Genomic DNA, 17,221 nt, shown 5'->3' on the forward strand with positions numbered 1-17,221 from the left:
GGATTTCCCAGTTTTGGGTTTTTCTCAGTGCCATACCTCTCTTGGGGACCTTCATGGCAGCAGATTCTGGAGTTTCTGGGGATGTTGTGTCCGCTCCATCCTCAAACACCTGGATCTGGAAAAAACACAACAACCATCCTTACCCAAAATTCCCAAACTGGGAGACCAGGGAACAGATCCCAGCGGAGCAGATCCCCTGGTTTTGGCACAGATTTTTTAATTCCATCATTCTGGCTTTGCCAGAACACGGCCACACGCTCGTTATTCCCACTGGAAACACGGAATATTCACACAGACAACGAGGAAAGTCAAAGCTCTGGGTCTGACAGCCCAGAACATCCGTGCCAGATTCAGGGATTTCTCTCTGTGAGCTATTTCTGGATGCGTTTTTGCTGGATCAACATGGGAAATGAGGTTGGGAGGGATGAGATCCCTGAGAAAGAACCATCCTTGTGCCTCAGATCAGCACCTCCCAAATTGTTCCTGCAGGAATTTGCCTGAGCCATCACCACCTCCCACCTGCGAGTTCAGCTTAAAAATCAAAATAACCTGGGAAGCTGTCAGACAGGAATTCCATTTTGGGAAGATTCCCGACACCAGGAATGACGAAAATCGAATTAAAAGCCACGAGGAGATGAAGGAAAAGATGATGCCAAGGAAATCATGACACCTGCAGCCAGGCAGGGTGGGAATTCCAAGTGGTCTGGGGGTTTCCTCCAGCCTGGGAGGGAATTCCAGAGGCTGGGGACAGGGACAGAGCTGGATCCGCAGTGGCACTGGGAACTGCCACCACAGGCTGGGCACATGCAGCTCCTCAGCCAGGCAGGAGCTGAAAGGCAGCTCCAAGTGATGCCAAAACCAGGGCCAGAAAAGGAACAGCCACGCTTGGAATTGCCAGCCCGGGGAGAATCAGGGAATTCTGGAATGGCTTGGGTGGGAAAGGACCTTAAATCCTACGCAGTGCCACCCCTGCCATGGGCAGGGACACCTCCCGCTGTCCCAGGTTGCTCCAAGTCCCGTCCCAGCTAAGCCAGGACACTTCCAGGGATGGGGGATTCCAGGGATGGATCCAGCCCCATCCAGAGCCACGTGCCCGGCACCCTCTGCCCCTCCCTGCCAGGCCTGGGGTCCCCCCTCTGTGCCCTGGGGGACACCGGGGACCCTCCCAGCGCCCCCGGGGGGCTCGGGATGGGCTCTGGAGCTGCTGGCACAGCCCTGCACCCACGGCTCTGCTCCGGGACAGGGGATTTGGGGCGTTTGGGGGCTGTTTGTCCCTCCTGCTTCCCGGCTCTGCTCCAGGTGTGTCCCCACCCGCTCCCCAGCTCTGCAGTTTGGGGTTGAGCATCGCTCGCTGCACACCCGGCACACAGGGCGGCAAAAAACGGGAATGGGAAATTTCCCCACTGGGAAAAGGGAGATTGGGGAGGGATTTTGGGAAGGAATTCCTGGCTGGGCTGGAATTCCCAGATTTGCCGTGGCTGCCCCTGGATCCCTGGCAGTACCCAGGGCCGGGTTGGATTGGATGGGGCTTGGAGCAGCCTGGGACAGTGGAAGGTGTCCCTGACTGTCAGGGGGTGGCACTGGGTGGGCTCTGAGGCCCCTCCTGGTCCTGCAGACCCAACTTTTTCCCTGTAAACCCCTCAAATCCTCTCCCAGCTGGCAGAAGAGGCCGAGAGAGATGGACAAAGGAGCCGGGTCCGTGTGTCCAGTTTTAATGTGGGGAACTGGAAGTGTGGTGGAATTGCATTTGGGAAACCTCCATGGTGATCCCAGGAGAGCAGCAGAGCTCCATCCAGCAATTCCTACGCACCAACAGCGTTTGGGCTGGATAAAAACACAAAAAGCTTCCTGGGGAGTTTGCCTCCAGCCCTGGTGGGCTCGGCTCTCTGTGTTTATCCCGTTATTTAAAGGATGGGGATCGTTTTCCCTCGTCCTGCCCCGAGCTGGTGACAAAGGGACTGAAGCAGTGAATGGCTGGAGTCCTGTAAAAGGCGTTTTCCAACCTCAGTGACTCCTGGAATCTCTCCTGGATGAGCCCCTGCTGCAGCCTCTGACTACGCACCATCCAAAGACCCTTCCAAAGGACGGGACAGCGGATGCTGGGATGGACCCCAGGACCCAAATGCCCTTGTTTTGTGCTCAGCTTCCCTCTGTCACCCAATCCCAAGGTCCTGGCAGCGAGAGGCCAGGGGTGGGACACAAACCAGCCTGGGAGGGGACAGGAGCCGGCTGGGACACGGGGCTGGGGTGCTCCAGTGTCACCTCTCTACCCTTGGAAGGTGAGACAGGGAATTGAGCTGGAGGATGTTTGGGAGCTCCTGGCTCCTGCTGCAGCACATCACCGTGTGTTTTACCTCCTCCCAGGAAAACACCGTTTAATTAAAATTCCCTGGATCTGCTTCTGGTTAAACATCCGGGATCGATCCCAAACTCCGCCTGCCGCGGGTGGGACACGCCCGGCCGGGCACTTCACTGGGAAGCAGAATGGAACAGCTGGGAATTCACCAGGCTGTTCTCATCCCACCACCCCAAAAAGTGTGCAGAGCCTCACTCTGGAGCTGTTCCCTCCCACCTGGGATATTCCCAACCCCGCCAGGGCCGTTCCCCTGGATGTGCCGATCCCAGGATCCCGAGGGTCCCACCCACCTGCGACTGCCTCACGAAGATGCCGTGATTCTCCTCGCAGGTGAAATATTTCCTTCCCTGCACCGTGCCGTCGTTCTTGCCCTTGGCCTCGTCCAGGATGACCCCGACCCATTTGCCGGTGGCGAACAGGGTGGCCCCCACGTAGGCCACGGTGCCGCGGTGGCCCTTGCCGATGACCTCCACGCGGGAGCCCACCTTGAGGGGCTTGCTGCCGCCGTCAGAGCTCATCCTGGGCGTGCTGGAGGCCTGGGGAGCAGGGGAAAGGCAGCCTCAGAAAGGTGGGAGGGACACCAGGGTTGAATGTGGGGATGGTTTGTCTGCCTCTGTCCCCGCTCGCCTCCTCCACCCCCTTTTGGTTTTATTTTTATTTTTTATTTTCATTTTTTATTTTTATTTTTTATTTTTATTTTTTTTTTATTTTTTATTTTTATTTTTATTCTGTATTTTTATTTTATTTTTTATTTTTATTTTTTATCTTTCATTTTTATTTTTATGTTTATTTTTTATTTTTATTTTGTATTTTTATTTTCATTTTTATTTTTATTTTTAAATTTTTATTTTTTAATTTCATTTTTCATTTTTATTTTATTTTTTATTTTATTTTTTATTTTTATTTTTATTATCATTTTTATTTTTTAATTTTATTTTGTATTTTATTCTATATTTTTATTTTTTATTTTTATTTTCATTTTTAGTCTATTTTTATTCTGCATTTTTATTTTTTATTTTTATTTTTATCTTTCATTTTTATTTTTTTGTTTATTTTATATTTTTATTTTGAATTTTTATTTTCAATTGAAATTTTTATTTTTAAATTTTTATTTTTTAATTTCATTTTTTATTTTTATTCTGTATTTTTATTTTATTTTTTATTTTTATTATCATTTTTATTTTTTAATTTTATTTTGTATTTTATTCTATATTTTTATTTTTTATTTTTAAATTTTTATTTTTTATTTTAATTTCTTATTTTTATTTTTATTTCCATTCTTTATTTTCATTTTCATTTCCTTTTTTTTTTTATTTTTATTTTTATTTTGGGTTTTTATTTTTATTCTGTATTTTTATTCTGTATTTTATTTTTTATTTTTATTTTTAATATTTTATTATCATTTTTATTTTTAATTTTATTTTGTATTTTTATTCTATATTTTTCTTTTTCTTTTTAAAATTTTATTTTCTATTTTTATTTTTATTTTCTGGTTTTTTATTTATTTTTATTTTTAGTCTTAAATTTTTATTTTTATTTTGCATTTTTATTTTTAAAATTTTATATTTTTTATTTTTATATTTTTATTTTTATGTTGTTTTATTTTATTTATTTTAATTTTTATCCTTATTCTTATTCCTTCTGCTCCCAAACCATGACACAGCCACCATCAGCAGCTCACAAACCTGATTTAACCCCCTTTTACAACATTTTTATAACAGCACAGTCAGTCATCCTTAACCAACTCCATCTTTTCCCACTTCATCAGCATTCCCATGGTTTTCCAGCCTGGGAATTCAGACTGTTTGGGACAAGGTGATTGTTCCATCCCTTCACTCTGTCGGGATCCCCCTGCCCAGACCCGGGGATGTGGGTTCCAGGTGGGATTACCCACGAGAGAGGGCAGGTTTAGATGGGATATTGGGAAAACTCCTCGTGGGAAGGGCTCTTCAAACCCTCGACAATTCCATGATTCCATGAATTTATCACACTGTGTTATATATTTATATCCCAGCTGTGACATCCTGGGATGTCCTGGGTTCAGATGAGGTTACCCAGGTGATCCACGCTCTTGGAGCAGCAGTGAGGTGATGGATGTGAGCAACTCCGTGGCTACCAGAGAGCCTCAGGAATATTGAAATCCCAGAGAAATTTGTTGGGATCCACCCCCAGCGCCTCCTGCTCTGCAATCAGCTTGAGTAAAACTGAGTAATCATGGAATTCTGGAATGGTTTGGGTGGGAAGAGACCTTAAATCCCAACAAATCCACACCTTCCACTGTCCCAGGCTCCTCCAAGCCCCACCCAACCTGGCCTTGGACATTCCCAGGGATCCAGGGGCAGCCACAGCTCCTCTGGGCACCCTGTGCCAGGTTCCCACATCCCAGCCAGGAATTCCTTCCCAATACCCCACCCCAAACTCCCCTTTTCCACTGAAAGCCATTCCCTGTGTCCTCCCACCCCAAGCCCCTCTCCAGATCTTCTGGAGATCCTCAAAACCTTTCAATCCCACTGCCTCTATCCCAGAGGGAAGGGGGATGTTCCCTGTCCTGCTCAGCTCCATCTTCCCGCTCATCCCAACCTTCCAGAAATCCCCAAAACGGAACCAGGTTGGCATTTCTCCCACCCCACGTGTCGCTGGTTCTGGTCTTTGTGCAGAAATGTGGAGTTTTGGTCATTCTGGGCCTGGATTTAGCCAAAGATTCTGCTTTTTATCCCAGGAAAACCGAGCCTCTTTCACCTGGAATGGCTGGACAAACCTCAGCCACAGCCGGACAGCACCGGGGGTTTGGGAGATTCAGGGAATTCTCAGCCTGTGCAAGGACCCAGGGGGCTTTGGAAGCTTCTGGAATCCTAACAAACCATCCCCTTCCCATGCACATCACTTCCCGAGGCCGGAATGCAGAGTGAACCCACCGAGTTTGGGGTTTTGGGACTAAAACCAGGGATGTGGGATTTCCCCACAAGCCTGAATCCCAGGTTTCACCCAAACACAACTGGCAGAAATCAAACTTCACAAAATAATCTTATATTAAGACCCAAAATCCATCAAACAACAAAGAAACCCAACACCTCGAAGGAAAAACTGACGCTCCAGACCTAAATATCTCCCAAAGTTCTCAGAGCACCATGCTGGAAAATCGTGTCCCAGAGGCAAATCCCAAATCCCCAGTAAATGGGGAGGTTCCTGGAGCAGATTTTATCCCTCCTGGCGCCCGTTTGGCACCTGCAGCCAGGTAAGAGCCATGGGATGTGACACATTCCAAGCCCTGGGGGTACCTCTGGCACCGGGAGCCATTCCCTGGCTCCTGTCCCTCCATCCCTTGTCCCCAGTCCCTCCCAAGCACTCCTGGAGTTCCTTTAGGCCCTGGAAGGGGCTCTGAGTTTTCCCTGGAGCCCCCTGTTCTCCAGGCTGGACATTCCCAGCTCTCCCAGCCTGTTCCTGATGGACATTTGCCAACCAGCACCAATCTCACGGAAACTTTTCCCGAGTCTTTCGCGCTTGGGAAAAGAAGGAGAGCCCAGAATGAATCCATCCCATCCCTCAGGATCATTAATTGCTTCCAATTAATCAGAAACTGGTCTGTGAGACACCTGGAAGCTCCAATCCAATGGATAAACCCCCGACTGGAATTCCCATGAAGGTTCAAACCAAGATGATTAATCCAGGCTGGATTAATTTACGGGGGGAAGAAATGTCCCAGCTGGAAGCAGGTGGGATGGACATTCCCAGCCAGGTGATCACACCTGTGGTCACACCTCCTGGCCCTGGTGACAATCCCTGAGGGACAAACGTGGGGACACCACAGCACAGCCCAGAATTCCCTCAGTTTCCCATCTGATCCTCGTGGATCTCCCCTGCCACGCCGACCTTCCCAGCAGAACACGCTCAGGACACCCCGGAGGAAGGGGATGGAAGAGCAGGACTGTGGGAAGCCACACGGGAAGAGAGAAGGGCTGAGGCCACTGCTGGGGACAGCTCTGTCACCGCTCGGTCTGCAAAGGGAACAAACTCCTAAATCCCAGTGAAAGAGAAATCCAGGGATTCACAGTGAGGGCCAGCTGAGGAGATCCGAGCAGGGCAGGTGCTGGGAATGGGGCAGCCAGAGGAACAACTGGGAATGCTGAACCTCTGGAGCGGCCTGTCCCACATCCCAGAGCTCCCATCTCGCTCCTGGGACACCAGGGGAGGGACGAGCACGTGGCTGTGCTGCCACCACCACCAGAGACTGCTCCCCACAACTTCCAGCATTTTCCCTTTTCCCCCTATTTTGAAGCGTGACAGACATCCACAGACTGTCTGCTCTGCTGTGTGAAGGTCCTGGTGCTAAGGCACTGAAAATGGGATGAATTCCCAGCGATTTGGGTCACCCCCGTGCTCCATCCAAAGCCGAGGAGTTCAGCATTCGGCTCCATCCCGGCGGATCACCCCGGGAATATTCAGTGTGTTCCTCCAGGAGCGCCTCCCCCACACAGGTGAGGCTGATGGAGCCTCAAACTGCCACTCAAAGCTCAGATCAAAAGTTTCGGGAGAATCCCGAGCAGCCGGCTCTGACAAGATCCAAATTCCAGGTGAGGCTCACAAAGCTGCAAGAGGGAAAGATTTGGGGAAGAATCCCTGTGGCAAGGAGAGATGGCCCTGGGATTGAGGTGGCGGCCGTGGGTGACACCAGGATGTGGCACTGGGATGAAGTCCTCACCGCTGTGGTGGCACTGGATTCCAGGCTGACAAACTGGGAGGGTGTGGGTGTCTCTGGACACCAGGAGCAGCGTGCCCCAAAACCCAGAAGGGACAAGGCTGTGGTCCCTGCAGTGCCCATTCCAAAATCCATGGGAGCCAAGCAGGGATAATCCACTCATCACGGTGCTGTCCTGGGACCCCCGGCATCCCTGGGAAGCCCAGGATGAAGGTCCAAACCAAGGTGATTAATCCAGGCTGGATTAATTTACAAGAGGAAGAAATGTCCCAGCTGGAAGTAGGTGGGATGGATTCCCAGGATTCCCAGTCCTGCCACATCTCCATCAGCCCTTGGAGCCAGCGTTTGGCTCCTTCCCTGCTCCCCCACCCCCCTTGGAGCCCCCAGATCCCCTCAGGCTGTCGTGACAGAGCTGTCAGGACTCAGGTTGGAACTTCACCCTCCCCTTCCTCCTGCTCCCCCGTGGAAAACAGAGAGGTTTGGGGAGCTCCAGCCCCCAAAAACCCATATGGACACACACTCAGACCCTGCTGGGGTGGGCAAAAAAGGCTCCAGGCTGGGAAGTTTTCCCGAGCTGCTCCAAATCCCTTCGGCCACAGCCCAAATCCCACCGGCTCCGGGCCTGGGGTATCCCACAGCGGGCAGGACACGGAGCCCACGGAGGCTCTGGGGGTCCCGTGGAGATGTGGGAAGGGTCTGCCCTCCCCAGCTCCACCCTGGAGTCGCTGCCAAGTTGGCACAGCCGGGCCCAAAGGCGCTGGCAATGCCCGGCAGGGTCTGGGACACAATGTCACCGTGGTGGCCACACAGGGACACAGCGACAGCGAGAGAAAGTCCCGGGAAAGGCCTGGCCGCTGGCACCGCACAGCCCAGGGCTAGCTGCAATACGGAAAAACCTGGAAGCGCTTGCCAGGCCCGCGGAAGCTCAGCATCGCTCCGTGCCGCCTGGAAAAGCGGCCCGGAGGGAGGGAGGGAGGGAGGGGAGCCCGCGGCAGGCAGGAAAACACGCCGGGATCTTTGTGCTCAGCAGCCCCGGCAAGGCTGTGCCGGCAAGGGGCTGAGCCGGAGCGGAGGCCGGGCAGCCGGGGTAATTAATTAATTGGGGTAATCACCTACACGGACAGGTAACTCCGGCCAAAAAACCCGGCCCTGCTGCAAGCCGGAGCGTCCATCTCCCCTCCCGGCATTATTGTCAGCGAGAGAGGTGCCAGCCACATTCCAGGCAGCACAATCGAGATTTCCCTACAAAAACCCAGCTATTCTCGCTGCGACAGCGTCGCGATCTGTCGCGATAGGAGCCGGCAGAGCTGTTGAGTCAGACCCCCCCTTACCCGGCCGGACGCGTGCCTCCTGCCCTGGGCCATGCTGCATCCAGAGATTGCCGATCTGCAGCCAGCAGCTCTCCCAGCTCACGGCCGGCAGCATCCAGCGGCGCTTCCCAGCGTCCCGGCCGATCCCAGCATCCCCCTCCCCCGAGGCTCTGCCGGGCGCCACGAAAAGGGAGGAAAGCCCTTTTTTTTTCTTTTCTGGGCGAGGATGCTCCGAGGGAGGGATACAGAGAATTCCAGCGCTGCCGATGGAGCCACTCTGCGCCAGTGCCGCTCCAGACTTGTCACGGAGCCGGCGGCTCGCTGGGTCCTAACGCTCCCCGCAGGAGGAGGCACCGGGCCACCGGCTCGGCCACGCTCCTGGCCACCTCCTGCTAGCCCTGCGGTGGTCACTAGGCAGGGACACCCTCCTGGCCACCTCCTGCTCGCCCTGCGGTGGTCACCGGGCAGGGACACCCTCCTGGCCACCTCCTGCTCGCCCTGCAGTGGTCACTGAGCAGGGACACCCTCCTGGCCTCTTCCTGCTCACCCTAAGTGGCCACCAAGCAGGGACATCCTCCTGGCCTTCTCCTGCTCGCCCTAAGTGGTCACCGGGCAGGGACACCCTCCTGGCCTCCTCCTGCTCACCCTAAGTGGTCACTGGGCAGGGACACCCTCCTGGCCTCCTCCTGCTCACCCTAAGCGGTCACTGAGCAGGGACACCCTCCTGGCCTCCTCCTGCTCGCCCTGCGGTGGTCACCGGGCAGGGACACCCTCCTGACCACCTCCTGCTAGCCCCGCAGTGGTCACCGAGCAGGGACACCCTCCTGGCCTCCTCCTGCTCGCCCTAAGTGGTCACTGGGCAGGGACACCCTCCTGGCCTCCTCCTGCTCGCCCTAAGTGGTCACTGGGCAAAGACACCCCGAATTCCCAGCTCGCCCTGCAGTGGTCACTGGGCAGGGACACCCCGAATTCCCAGCTCGCCCCACTTGTTCTTCCCTTCATGGAGAATTTGGAGGAAACAAAAACAAGGCCCTGGAGCTGCCCCAAATCCCCGGGAGCGGGAGCTGCGGTGGGTGGGTGGAGCCCAAGGGGTTAATTGCGGGCAATGATCACTAATTGTCCTGCTCCTGGCTGTGACAGGTGACTTTGTGTCCCATTGTTCCTGGCTGAGCTGACCCCTCTTCTGGGCACTGTTCCCGGTGCTAATCAGGGGATTTGGGAGCCACCGGGACTGGCCACTGCCCGGTGACATTCCACACCCGGGATCCTGGAAACATCCCCAAAAACACAGAATATCCCCAGCTGGATCACAGATCCAACTCCTTCCCTGCACAGGGAAACCACAACAATCCCACCGTGTCCCTGAGAGCTCTGGCAGCCTTGGGAATGCTCCAAGGAAGGAGCTTTGACAGTGCACAGCTGGGATAAACAACACAAAACCCAGCTGGAAACTGGGAATTTCTCACTGGGACCACCAGGAACTCAACCGGAGTCACCCCGGGTATCTGCTGGTCATTGGAGCTCCAGATGCTTCCCCTCTCCATCCTGGCTTAAAGGAAACTTCACAGGCACAAAATCCACACAAAATTCTCCAAAAAGCTACAAAGAGGACGAGCTCCTTCCCCTCAGCCTCAGACTCTAAACCAGTTTAGGAGATTCAGAAAATCTGAATTATTTTATCCACAGAAGGAGAAACCTCCTCCAGCACTGGAAGCTCACCGTGCTTCCCTGCCAGAACCTGGGAGCAAAAATCACCTGTGCCACCTGTTTATGGACTCATGGAATGGTTTAGGTGGGAAGAGACCTTAAATCCCAACATTTCCACTATCCCAGAGTGCTCCAAGCCCCATCCAACCTGGCTCTGAACACTTCCAGGGATCCAGGGGCAGCCACAGCTTCTCTGTGCCACCCTCGCAGGGAAGGATTTCCTCCTAATTCCTGAATTCTAAAGGATTCCTGCTGCTCCTCTCCCCTGCAGGATCCTCCTCTGGGATCCTGGTTGATCCCAGAGCCAGGGAGCAGCCAGGAATGGAACAAGAGCCATGGACACAAACACTTGGAAGGTGCTCAGCCCACGGAGTGACAGCAGGGGCTGTGTCCCGAGGAGAGGCTGGAATGCCAAGAGGGAACTCAAATTCAAGAAAGCTTCCTCCAAGTGCAAGGAAAACAGGGAAACAGCCATGGAATTTCAGCAGGAATTCAGATGGGAGGAAGGGTGAGCTCTGAGAGCACCCACTCAGAGGGTGGGAACTCCTCGCTGCTCTTCCCAAAGAGCTCTGGGAATAGCAGGACAAACCCAAAACCAGGGAATACCAGGGAATACCAGACAGGCCTCGCTCCAGGGTGGAGCAGAAGAGCAGTTGTTAATTTAAAAAGAAAATCACCAACATCACACGGCTCCTTCTCCTCCTCAGTCAGAGTTTTCCATGTTAAACTGAAGCACCTGGGAATTTTTTCCACACAAATTCACAGGATCCCGGGGTGCTTTGGGATGGTTTGGATATCAAAGCCCACCCAGTGGGCCATGGGCAGGGACACTTTGCACCGTTCCAGGTCACTCCAAGATCCCTCCAACCTCGCCTGGAACATCTCCAGGGATTCAGGGGCATCCACAGCTTCTCTGGGAAAACTGTGTTGAAAATCACAGGATCCTTTAAGTTGGAAAAGCTTTTTTGAGTCGTGGATATCCCGTTTCTCAACACAACAAAGTCACAGGCACCACTCCCCATCTCCTCCTTTATTTCCTACTTGGATTTGGGATGAAAATGAACTCCTGAGGGAAAGAATCCTGGAAAACCCTGAGCTGGGAAAGACCCACAAGGATCCTGAGCTTCGAGAGGAAGCTGAGGTGGGGCAGGAGCTTTATTAGTGCCTAATTAAGGGGATATGGGAAGATTTGGTAATTAAAGCTCTGTGAGATGATCCAGAGCCCTCTGGGAACCTCCAGCAGGGCTTTGTCTGCTCCACCCTCACCACAATCCATGGATTTAGGGCTCTGCACAAAGGGGAACAATCCCAATTTTCCCCCAAACTCGGGCACTGCCGTATCAGCTGAAAAAATCCCCAGGATAAATAAACCTTCCTGGGCCTTCCAGGAACTCCAGCATCCCCTTTTCCAGGGAAACATGCCCAAAACCTGATTAAACCTCTGAAATAAATGTCCTGGCGACTGGCACTGGAAGCAGGACCCCATCCCAGCCCATTCCCAGACATTTTGGGATTTATCAGGAACACCAGGTACCGCAGGCGCTGCCTTGTGCTCCCTCTCCTGCTCAGCGAGGCTCCGGGGCCAGGTACTGGGATGGAAACTGGGATGGACACTGGGATGGACACTGGACACTGAGATGGACACTGGGATGGACCCTGGACATGGGGATGGACACCGGGATGGACACCGGGATGGACACTGGACACGGGGATGGACACTGGGATGGACCCTGGACACGGGGGTGGACACCGGGATGGACACTGGGATGGACACTGGACACTGGGATGGACACTGGGATGGACCCTGGACACGGGGATGGACACCGGGATGGACACTGGACACTGGGATGGACACTGGACACGGGGATGGCCACCGGGATGGCCACCGGGATGGACACTGGACACTGAGATGGACACTGGGATGGACACTGGACACGGGGATGGACACTGGAAACTGGGATGAACACCGGGATGGACACTGGACACGGGGATGGACACTGGGATGGACACTGGACACAGGGATGGACACCAGGATGGACACCAAGATGGACACTGGACATCAGGATGGACACCGGGATGGACCCAGGGATGGGCACCGGACACTGGGATGGACACCAGGATGGACACTGGACCCAGGGATGGACACTGGGATCGACACTGGAATGGACACTGGACACCTGGATGGACACCAGGATGGACAGTGGGATGGATGGATGGACACTGGGATGGACCTTGGACACGGGGATGGACACCGGACACCGGGATGGACACCGGACACCGGGATGGACACAGGGATGGACCCTGGACACCAGGATGAACACTGGGATGGACACCAGGATGGACACCGGAATGGACCCAGGGATGGACCCAGGGATGGACCCTGGACACGGGGATGGACACCGGGATGGACACCGGGATGGACACCGGGACGGACACCGGGACGGACACCGGGACACTGGACACCAGGATGGACACCAGGATGGACACCAGGATGGACACCAGGATGGAGCAGCCCACAGCACCCTCAGGATCACACCTGGCTGGGGCTGGAGCCCTCCTGGGAGGAAGCACCAGGTGTCACAGAGCTCCAGAGACTCCCAGCCTCACCCATCCCACCTCCAAGGATTCCCAAGCCACGGATCCCCCCACAAACCACCCCAGCCATCGCTCTGCAGGATCCACACGGATTTCCTGCTGCCCAAACTCTCTGTCTAATTCATCAACACAGAGAAAAGAAGTCCAGAAATATCCCCCCCTCAACCTCCAGGCTTTTCTCTGGGATCTGGGATACATGCCAGCCCACTGCTGAGCAACTGGAACACCCCCCAGCTCAGGGAGCATGCAGAGGAGGGAGATGAAAAAACCTTCAGAAACTCCTACTGTTTATCCAGCAGGAGCTAAAATTCCTCCTCATTGCGTTTGGATTTATTTTATACGTGCATCTCCCAGTGAAATTCCTCCACAAAGCTGATTTTGGGGTTGGGAGCAGCTGGAGTTTGTCAGGAAACTGAGTTCAGGAGAGAAATGTTAAACCAGCATTTGGGGTTTGGTCTTTAATGAGTCAAAAATCAATCCAGAGCGAGTTTAAGACTTTTTTTAGTTCCTCTCTAAGCCCTGAACATTCCCAAAAGTTCCCCTGTGGAAGGGAATCAGAATCCTGGAGTCATGGAATGGGTTGGAAGGGATCTTAAGGATCAGCCATTCCCAACCCCATCCATGGGCAGGGACAGATCCCATTATCCCAGGTGGATCCAAGCCCCAAAGCCCAAGCTTGGACATTTCCAGGGATCCAGGGGAAATCTGGGAATTCCACTCCAGGACGTACCCACCCTCACAGCCAGGAATTCCTTCCCAATATCCCACCCCAATTTCCCCTTTGCCAGGACTCCCCTGGGTGCTGTCTGTCCCTTGGCCAGAGTCCCCCTGTGCAGAGCTTTGGTTGTTCCCCCCGAAATCAGGGACATCCTGCACCCAAAATGAGGCCAGCCAGCCAGCTCCCTTGGGAACAACACAAACTGGAGAGGGGGGACATCCCACACCAATTTCCATGGAATTATGGAGTGCTTTAGAGTGAAAATTCCTCAGAGACCATCGAGTCCAACCACTCCCCCAGCTGTGCCCAGGCCACCAGCGTCCGTGTCCCCAAGTGCCACATCCACAGGGCATTAAATCCCTCCAGGGATGGGGATCCCACCCCTTCCAGGGCTGCACAGAAGCCAAGAATTCCAGGAAGGAATTTTCCTAAAATCCAACCTGAACTCGGCCCACCTTGAGGCCGTTCCCTCTCATCCTATCCCCGACCCTTCCCGACTCCACCCTGCTGTCAGGGAATTGTGCGGAGCCAGAAGCTTCCTCCCAATCCCTTTTTCCCCCAGCGCCGCCGCTCCCTCGGGACCTGATTCCAGGTGCGGCGGATCCGGGCGCTAGGACCCGGCTCTGGAGCCTGCGCCCTGCTCGGCTGCACCACCGCAGCCCCCGCAGCCCCCTCCTTCCCTCCCACCCCGACCCCGCGGGATCATCCCGCCGCATTCCCGGCTCCTTCCCGGCTCTCTCCGCCCTGGGATCCGTGCTCCGTAGCCACAGCAACGCCCGGACCGCGCCGAGGATGCAGCGGGAGGTCAGTGGATTTCGGCTCGTCCCCGCGGGATTCCCGGCTGATTCCAACTGGGAGCATTCCCAGGAAAAGCTGATTTAACCGCTGGGTCCTCGGGGAGTGGGAGCCACACCACTGCTGGTTCCATGCGGGACTTTGCTGGGCTGCCGGAGCAGGAATCCCTGGATTTTCACCCTCCCAAAGCCCCGCGGATCTCGCTCCGAGCAATTCCCGGCTTTAAACTTTCAATTCCCTCATTCCTTATGGGATTCCTGACCAGCCCCTTCCCTCAGAGGTCTGGTAAATGAGGGCACGGAGCAGGGGGGAGGGAATACCCAGGGCTGCAAGTCATTCCATCATCCATCGACCCCAATCCATCAAAACCCCGCTCCCTCCAAAAAACTCCAATCCCTCAAATCCCCAATCCCTGGAAAAACAGGAGCTCTCAAGGGGAGAATCCAGCCGGAGCACTGGCACGAAGTTCCCACACCCCTGCCATCCTGCTTCCCATTCTTTAGGCATTTTCCTCTGGAAAACTCAGGAATGGATGTGAAAACCCTCGCAGAATTTTGCTTCAGCCATTCCTGGGTGGGATTTGAGGCTCTGGAGAATCAGCACAACATCCCCTCAGGACAACCCCGGCACCCAGATCACCAAAATCCATTAAAATTCCTCTTTTTTTCCCTTTAAATACACCACAATAATTTAATCCTTGTGTTTATTCCCAAAGCCACCACCCAGCTCTGCTGGTTTGGGAATGGAGGGAGAAAGGGAAGAAGGAAGGAATCGCTCCCAAGGTCACCACCCAGCACAGGGAGAGCCACACATTCCAGGAATTCACAGAATTTATAAAAACCAACACGGAAACCCAAAAATGCTGCATGAAATCTGCGGTGGAATGGCGCTGGAAGGTCCCTCCTGACGGGAATTTGGGAATTCTGGAATTCCCTGACCAGTCCAGAGCGAGGGATGGCACCAGTGGAGCCACCAGGACCAACACACCTCACACAGGTAAACAGCCCTGCCTGCATTCCGTTAATTAATCAATAATAATTCATTAATTTACCCGGGTAATGAATTATTCATATCATGCTAATGAGGGCGGGTCGTGCTCTGCCGGAATTCCCAGCACACAGAATTCCCCTGCTGCGCTTTTCCTGGAATAACCAGGAATATCCAACCCTTAATGAGTTCCCCCCAATTAGCCTGGCCATTAATTACACCCCCTGGGCTGAGTTATTCCTGCCTTGACTCTGGATCAAACCTTCACAATCCCGAGGGGGAAGCACCGCCCTCATCCCATCATTGACCCACCCCAACATCCCAAAATACCCCCAAACACCCCGAAAAACCCCTGCAGACCCCCCAAAATACCGAAACGCCCCCAAACTCTCCTAAAAACCCCTGCAGACCCCCCAAAACACCGAAATGCCCCCAAACACCCCTAAAAACCCCTGCAGACCCCCCAAAACACCGAAATGCCCCCAAACACCCCTAAAAACCCCTGCAGACCCCCCAAAACACCGAAATGCCCTCAAACACCCCTAAAAAGCCCTGCAGACCCCCCAAAACACCGAAATGCCCTCAAACACCCCTAAAAAGCCCTGCAGACCCCCCAAAACAACGAAATGCCCTCAAACACCCCTAAATGCCATTGCAGAACCCAAAAAAAAACGAAATGCCCTTATAGACACCTAAATGTCCCCAAACACCCCTAAATGCCCCTGAAAATCCCTCCACAACCCTGAAATGCCACCCAAACACCCCTAAAAACCCCTGCAGACCCCCCAAAACACCGAAATGCCCCCAAACACCCCCAAATGCTCTCACAGACCCCTAAATATCCCCAAACACCCCCACAGACACCTCCATACCCCCATAAACCGCCCGCAGACCCCGAAACACCCCCACAGATCCACCCACCCCTAAATCACCCCAAAACCGCGCCCGTAGCCACCTAAAGATCCCCTCAGAGCCCCACAAACCCCTCACGCCCACCCCACAAAGCTCGTACACCCCCACAAATCCTTCACACCGACCCCAAGCGTTCCCCCAGACCCCTTCAAACCGCTCACGCATCCTTCCAGAAACCTCTAAACCTCCTCCGACACCCCCAGACCTCCAGACCCCCTCAGCCCCCTCACGCACCGCCCCCCACACAACACCCCCACACAAAACCTCCACAACGAACGGGGTTTCCCTAACCCAAGCAACACCGCGGCGATACCTCCCTCTCTCCCTCCCGCCATAAATCCACATCTCACCCCATTCCCTGTACCCACCGGGAATCCCCGAGCCCCTCAGGCCTCACCCGGTACCTCCGGCCCGGTCGCTCCCGGCACCGTCGACCCCGCCCGACCGCAAGGCCCCCTACGGGCTGCCCCACGCCGTGCCTGACGCTCAGGAGGCCCCGTAGGGCCCCTACGGCCGCGCTGGGCGTCAGGCACAGCACTGGACAGCCCTCAGGGGGCCTTGCGGTCGGGCGGAAGAGACTTCACCGTTTGCGCATGCGCACTTCTCAAAGTGAAGCCAAGGAAAGGGCGGGGCGCGCAATGGCGGGGCCAGGCCGTGGGAGGAGGATGAGGAGGAAAACGAGAAGGAGGAGGAAGCAGCGCGACGGGACCAGTCGGGACGAGCCGCGGCTGGGAGCTGCCGGTAGGTGCTCCTGATCTAGCGCCCGGTGGTCGTAGATGGTGTTGCTATGGGAACGGGGTGTTTATTCCCGCCCCTGATTTTGTCTGGGATTGGATCCTGGTCCTGCTCGTGGTTTTGGGATCGGGGCAGCGATTCCCAAAGGGGGTGGTGTGGGGTCACCAAGGGGAGGTCTCTGGGTGGGGATCCCCAAGGAGATGCTGACCCCCCCCAAGGAGGGGGTCCCCAAATCCGCCGGTGGAAGGGAGGGAATCCCCCCCGGGAGGGAATCCCCCCCCTCCCTTGGAATGGGAATCCCCCCTCTCCCTTGGAATTTCCCCGCTGGACCCCCTCCGGGAAGGGTTTGGCCCCGTCCCCTGTGATCCGTGCCCTCCCCGATCCCCCATCCCGGTGTCCCGTCCCGGTGC

General features: G+C 54.4%; 2 protein-coding genes and 1 long non-coding RNA gene across 6 annotated transcripts in view; 1 reads left to right on the forward strand and 2 right to left on the reverse strand.

Annotated features, from left to right (window-relative positions):
* DCTN1 (dynactin subunit 1) overlaps positions 1 to 11,713 on the reverse strand; it is a 61,153-nt gene extending 49,440 nt beyond the window's left edge. The window contains exons 1-3 of the mRNA XM_033511592.1: positions 8,384 to 11,713; positions 2,647 to 2,892; positions 37 to 115 (exon numbers count right to left, since the gene is read on the reverse strand). Of these exons, the coding sequence (XP_033367483.1) occupies positions 37 to 115; positions 2,647 to 2,892; positions 8,384 to 8,416 (358 nt within the window). The 5' untranslated portion in view covers positions 8,417 to 11,713. The remainder of the gene's footprint in view (positions 1 to 36; positions 116 to 2,646; positions 2,893 to 8,383) is intronic.
* Positions 11,714 to 14,955: 3,242 nt separating this feature from the next.
* The window catches only part of LOC107198922, a 7,620-nt gene continuing 5,354 nt past the window's right edge, over positions 14,956 to 17,221 (forward strand). For 2 of the 4 annotated variants that reach the window (XM_015616192.3, XM_019005455.2), the window contains exons 1-2: positions 14,956 to 15,173; positions 16,579 to 16,817. Coding sequence is in view for 3 of the 4 variants with exons in the window: in XM_019005455.2 (XP_018861000.1) it covers positions 16,670 to 16,817 (148 nt within the window). In the remaining variant the exon portion in view is untranslated. The remainder of the gene's footprint in view (positions 15,174 to 16,578; positions 16,818 to 17,221) is intronic. The other 2 variants (XM_033511596.1, XM_019005456.2) reach the window with 2 other exon arrangements.
* Positions 14,990 to 16,577, reverse strand: LOC117243784. Its single transcript, XR_004495686.1, has 2 exons — positions 16,445 to 16,577; positions 14,990 to 15,187 (listed from the first exon to the last, which is right to left on the reverse strand). It is a non-coding gene; the product is annotated as an uncharacterized LOC117243784 (long non-coding RNA).

Source organism: Parus major, unplaced genomic scaffold (assembly GCF_001522545.3).
Source record: "Parus major isolate Abel unplaced genomic scaffold, Parus_major1.1 Scaffold372, whole genome shotgun sequence".
In the NCBI taxonomy this organism is placed as follows: Eukaryota; Metazoa; Chordata; class Aves; order Passeriformes; family Paridae; genus Parus; species Parus major.